General features: G+C 42.3%; 2 protein-coding genes across 4 annotated transcripts in view; both read right to left on the bottom strand.

Moving 5' to 3' along the window:
- rap1gapl (RAP1 GTPase activating protein-like) overlaps positions 1 to 713 on the bottom strand; it is a 9265-nt gene extending 8552 nt beyond the window's left edge. The window contains exon 1 of the mRNA XM_053641226.1: positions 585 to 713. Coding sequence (XP_053497201.1) covers positions 585 to 652 — 68 coding nt within the window. The 5' untranslated portion in view covers positions 653 to 713. The remainder of the gene's footprint in view (positions 1 to 584) is intronic.
- Positions 714 to 1511: 798 nt separating this feature from the next.
- LOC128617774 (uncharacterized) overlaps positions 1512 to 5000 on the bottom strand; it is an 8663-nt gene continuing 5174 nt past the window's right edge. For all 3 annotated transcript variants that reach the window (XM_053640949.1, XM_053641029.1, XM_053641107.1), the window contains one exon: positions 1512 to 4306. In XM_053640949.1, coding sequence (XP_053496924.1) covers positions 2965 to 4306 — 1342 coding nt within the window. In that variant the 3' untranslated portion in view covers positions 1512 to 2964. The remainder of the gene's footprint in view (positions 4307 to 5000) is intronic.

The following is a 5000-nucleotide window of genomic DNA, read 5'->3' as shown; positions in this document are numbered from 1 at the left end:
GATGGTGATGATGGTGATGATGATGATAGTGGTGATGATGGTGATGGTGATGATGATGGTGATGGTGATGATGGTGATGATGATAGTGATGATGATGGTGATGGTGATGATGTTGACGGTAATGATAGTGATGATGATGTTGACGGTAATGATAGTGATGATGATGTTGATGGTAATGATAGTGATGATGATGGTGATGGTAATGATAGTTATGATGTTGATGATGATGATGATGATGGTGATGGTAATGATAGTGATGATGATGATGGTGATGGTGATGATAGTGATGATGATGGTGATGGTAATGATAGTGATGATGATGGTGATGATGATGATGATGGTGATGGTAATGATAGTGATGATGGTGATGGTAATGATAGTGATGATGGTGATGATGATGGTGGTGATGATGATGATGATGATGGTGATGAAAGTCTTTGATGTAGAAGTGAAAAAGAGAAGTATTTCTCATTTCTAATAATCATCTGAACATGGTCAGTGATCAGTTATATATTAAATGAATGAAATTATTTAGTTTCACACACACACACACACACACACACACACACATTCAGTGTGCTCACCCTCCATATGCTCCGAACGTAAAACTCCTCTTCCGAGAGAAAGACTCGTCGCTCCGTCTCTCCATCATTCCATCAATGGATGAAAGATTCGAGCTTCTGTGTTCTCTCTCTCTCTCTCTCTCTCTCTCTCTCTCTCTCTCTCTCTCTCTGCCCCCTCTCTTTGTTATTTAATCTCTCTCTTCGTCCTTCCTCCCAGTCTGCTGCCTGTTGACTGACAGCTGTAACTCTTACAAGTCCAAACACACTCACACAAAGTGCATGGGTGCGTGCGTGCGTGCGTGCGTGAGTGTGTGCGGTGCATGCATGTGTGTGCGCGGTGCATGTGTGTGTGTGTGTGTGTGTGTGTGTGTGTGTGTGTGTGTGTGTGTTACCCTTTCAGCCGGCAGTCCCAGTGAATAATTGATGAGGATGAAGAGGGCACATCAGCAGGGGAGAGGAAGAGCGTGAGGGGTCTCTGAGCTTTAATAAAGAAATTAACACACACTTCACTCTCACTCGAGATTAATCACACCGCTGTGGAATTCTCCAACCAGAACATGGTGATTAGTTCTCTAGAACAGCAGCTCTGACAGGTTTATATTAATGCGCTCATTCTAATACATTATCGTTTCTATAGTAACAGCTTGTTCACAGGGTACAGCGGACGCTCCGTGTGAGCAGTTTAAAAAATAATGGTACATTTGTTACGTGTGTGGAAGGAGTCTCCGGTGTCAGTGCTGTGTAACAGTCAGAGGTGAAGCTGTAACTTTACGTTCTCCCACATCTTCATCACAGAGTTTACACTTCTTTACTGTTTCTCGTGTGTGTGTGAGTGAGTGTGTGTGAGTGAGTGTGTGTGTGTGTGTGTGTGTAACCACCTGCAGTGAAGTGAGATGGAGAGCTATATGGAGTGCAGGACAGTCATTAACGGGATTTCTTGGTCTTGGGAAGTTTCTTGGAGTTATCCTTCTGGGTTTCATTGGTTAGCTGTGACCGTGGGGTTTCCTCCACTCTGTATATCATTGCTGTCTGTGTGTTTATTTAAAGCCCCGCCCCAAAAAACTCAAAACATGTCATCATATCCAGCCCAGATTCAGTAATAAGACACATGAACACACTGCACTTGGAGAAAGTGGTGTTTTATTGAAGCTCTGTAGATTCTCCACAAGATGTCTGACTTTTTACACCATAAAATCATAAACATACCATTTTATAAACACTCATTCTCCATCTGTTCAATTAAACCCCTCTGAGCTTCCAACATCAACCTGCTCACAGTCAGAGACTCGGTGTCTGTCCCTCCCCGCGGTTTAATCTCATCAATGCATCATTTAATAATAAAACCAATACGAAAGGAAAAGATCATGGAGATGTTCTGCTGAGCCTTATTCCTAAATGTACAGAGAAGCTATCATTATTCATCCTAATTATTCATCTAATCATCTGATTATTCATCTAATAACCACACAATGTACTTAAATTTAAATATTTAAATTCGGTTCCAATGAGTGAAAAGGAAAAGAAATCCATATGCAAATAATCATGAACATGTAAGTGTACGTCTAGTTTCTCAACGATGAGGTTAAGAACAGCCAGGAATCGAGGACACACCTTTGAATAAAAGCTCCAGCCTCTCTAGATGTTTCTCAAAGATCTAGGAAAAGACCGCGATGTCATCTCTATAGACTAACGCAATCTGGAACATGAGGTCAGTCTTCGTGGCTTGCATGAGGTGCTGAAAGGTTGCAGGTCTGTTACATGCCCTGACTGGCGTACGCAAGTGCTCATGGTGTAATAACGGCTGATTTGTGCGATTACATTGAGTACAATCACAATGTAGTTGGTGTAGTGAAGTGACTTGTGCTGCATGTCAGTGTGGAGAGTGTTTGTTTAGGAGGATGGGGATTTATGGGCCAAGGCTGGAGGCCGCCTGCCACATTCCACAGAATCGAGACTGTTTTAAGGACAATATAACATGCGCATCACCTCCTAATCACATTCTGACCCACGCTGTATATAAACACCCTGCAGATATTCCTCATGAAGTCACGATGCCAGACTCCAGCACCACAAATAGTTCCTCACGTTTCATCCCAGATGTTTTAAAGGTGTGTCCACATTTCTGCTCACTAATGACTCTACAATAACACAATGACTCTTTATTAAACACTAAATAAACATCCAGGAGTACACTGCACACATTACACAACTATCTGTTAGCTACCTGCATACTTCTGATGTTAGTGTGGAGTGAATATATTCATTAGATTACATATTCATATTATGAATATGTTCATTATATAATATAATTATATTATATACGTGATCAACTGATGATTTCCATCTCTCCGTCTCTTTCTATCTTCATCTTTTCCTCTGTTTTAACCCCTCTGGCTTTATCTCATTCCATCTTCTCCTCTCTTTCTGTCTCTCCAGCTCCTCCTCTTTCTGTCTCTCCGGCTCCTCCTCTTTCTGTCTCTCCGGCTCCTCCTCTTTCTGTCCCTCTGGCTCCTCCTCTTTCTGTCTCTCCGGCCCCTCCTCTTTCTGTCTCTCCGGCTCCTCCTCTTTCTGTCTCTCCGGCTCCTCCTCTTTCCTTCACTTTCTGAAAGATGAGGTTGAGAACAGCCAGGAATCGAGGCAGAGCCTCCTCTTGGCAGAAGTTGTTCAGTTCCTCTATGTGCTCCGTGTTGTTGCTCACCTCGCCCCAGTAGAACTTTGGCTTTGTTCCTTCAGCAGTGAGTTTCACCACCATCACAGCTCTCACCGGAACCGGATTTAGTACCTTTTTCAGGATGTACAGATAGGCCTGAGTTTGATAATAATACTCATGGGATTTGGTGAGTTCAACTTCATGACCTTCATGATGTGGTAACGTGAACACGTCTCCCACCATGTCACCTTTCGTACCTTTACATTCGATTATAATTTTCTCGCTCCGTGACGCTTCACTGCTTACAGCTGGATTTGAAATATCTAATAAAAAGTCCAACCTTCCAGAGATAAACCCGGATTCCACCGGATATTCCGTTTTGTACTCCGCATGTTCTATATCAAGCCCGATCTTTTCGAGGAAGAATCTGAAGCAGTCTGTGGCGTTGTTTTTGTTGTCTTCTGGATTCCCAAACCACGCTTTTCTACTGGGGTTGGAACTGACCGACTTTTCAGGAGTGGAGATCGGCGTCTCATTAAACGTGTCTCTCATCCTGAACCTGCAGCCGCTTTCAGGAGCGTTTTTTTCCCACCGTTTCTTTAAGGTTTCCGCCGAGGCTTTGTTACAGTTTGTAAAAAATAAACTCTTTACCACGTCTGTAATTTTGCCTTTCTCTTTCAGTCCGTGAGCCCTTTTAACCTTCACGCAAGACAGACGAGGTTTCCCAACTACTGTGATTTTAGCGTTTCTCAGATCTTGTACAATTGCTTTCGAATCTTTGATGACATCAGGATGTGTTGAGCGTTGAGTGACCTCTGGATTTAAAGCTCCTTCAGGCAGGTTAATCTTTAACAACTCCAGAAGCGTTTGATAATCGTCCACGCTGAGAGGCTCGAGCTCCACGTCAGCACTGAGAGGTTCTTCCTCTTGCTCATTTTCAGTGTTTTTTGCCACTTTTCCACTTTTTCCATCTCTCGCTTGGTTTATGAAATATTTTCTTTTATCTCTTCTTGTTATTATACGTGAGCTTTTCTCATGACGTCTTTGTGAACTGTTTGTCTCCATCGGTTCTTTATTGAGCTTCCACCTGATCCTAAAAACAGAAATCAAAATACCGAGTCAGTTTAATTTACAGTTTAATTTAAGCAGTAATCCTGATGTTATCTGTAAAATATCTACATCGTACCCAGTATGATCGTGTTCAGAAGTCAGAATACTACCACTAACATCAGTACTGTAATCACTAAAAGACTGAATAAGACAGACAGAGAGACAGAAATACTCACTACTGGGTTCTGAAGTGAAACGTGAGAGTTTAAATGGAAGCGCTGCAGAGTTCTCTGTGTACTGAATCAGCTGATCCAGTTGGGTGTGTTTATCTACATATATACCCTCAGTGTGTATAAACTCCTCCTTTAGGACTATAAACTCCTCATAATTCATCTCCAGCTCACTTCTTCTCCATTCTTCAGTATACTCTACACTACTCTAATAGTCCTGTAGTTCTTGATTTTACACGTCTACATGATAGGAGTCCGTCCTGATGCCCTACTTCTGTTTAGAGTTCTCATCGCTGCCGCTGAGGATGGCCTCCAGCACGGACAGCCTAAAGATCACCAAGACTTTAGTGTGGATGAGACCACGTAGAAACCATGTTGCTTTAGGACTGCAGTCTCTGAGAACAGTTTACACTCAAGTCTGTGTCACTGAACAGTTAATGACTTCAGTTTGATATAATAACCATCTTAAAACTATAATGAATTCAGAAATGACTCTGATGCTCATAT

This window comes from Ictalurus furcatus, chromosome 1, assembly GCF_023375685.1.
Source record: "Ictalurus furcatus strain D&B chromosome 1, Billie_1.0, whole genome shotgun sequence".
Lineage (NCBI taxonomy): Eukaryota > Metazoa > Chordata > Actinopteri > Siluriformes > Ictaluridae > Ictalurus > Ictalurus furcatus.
Note: the sequence above shows the minus strand (reverse complement) of the source record. Positions and strands in the feature narration are given on the sequence as shown.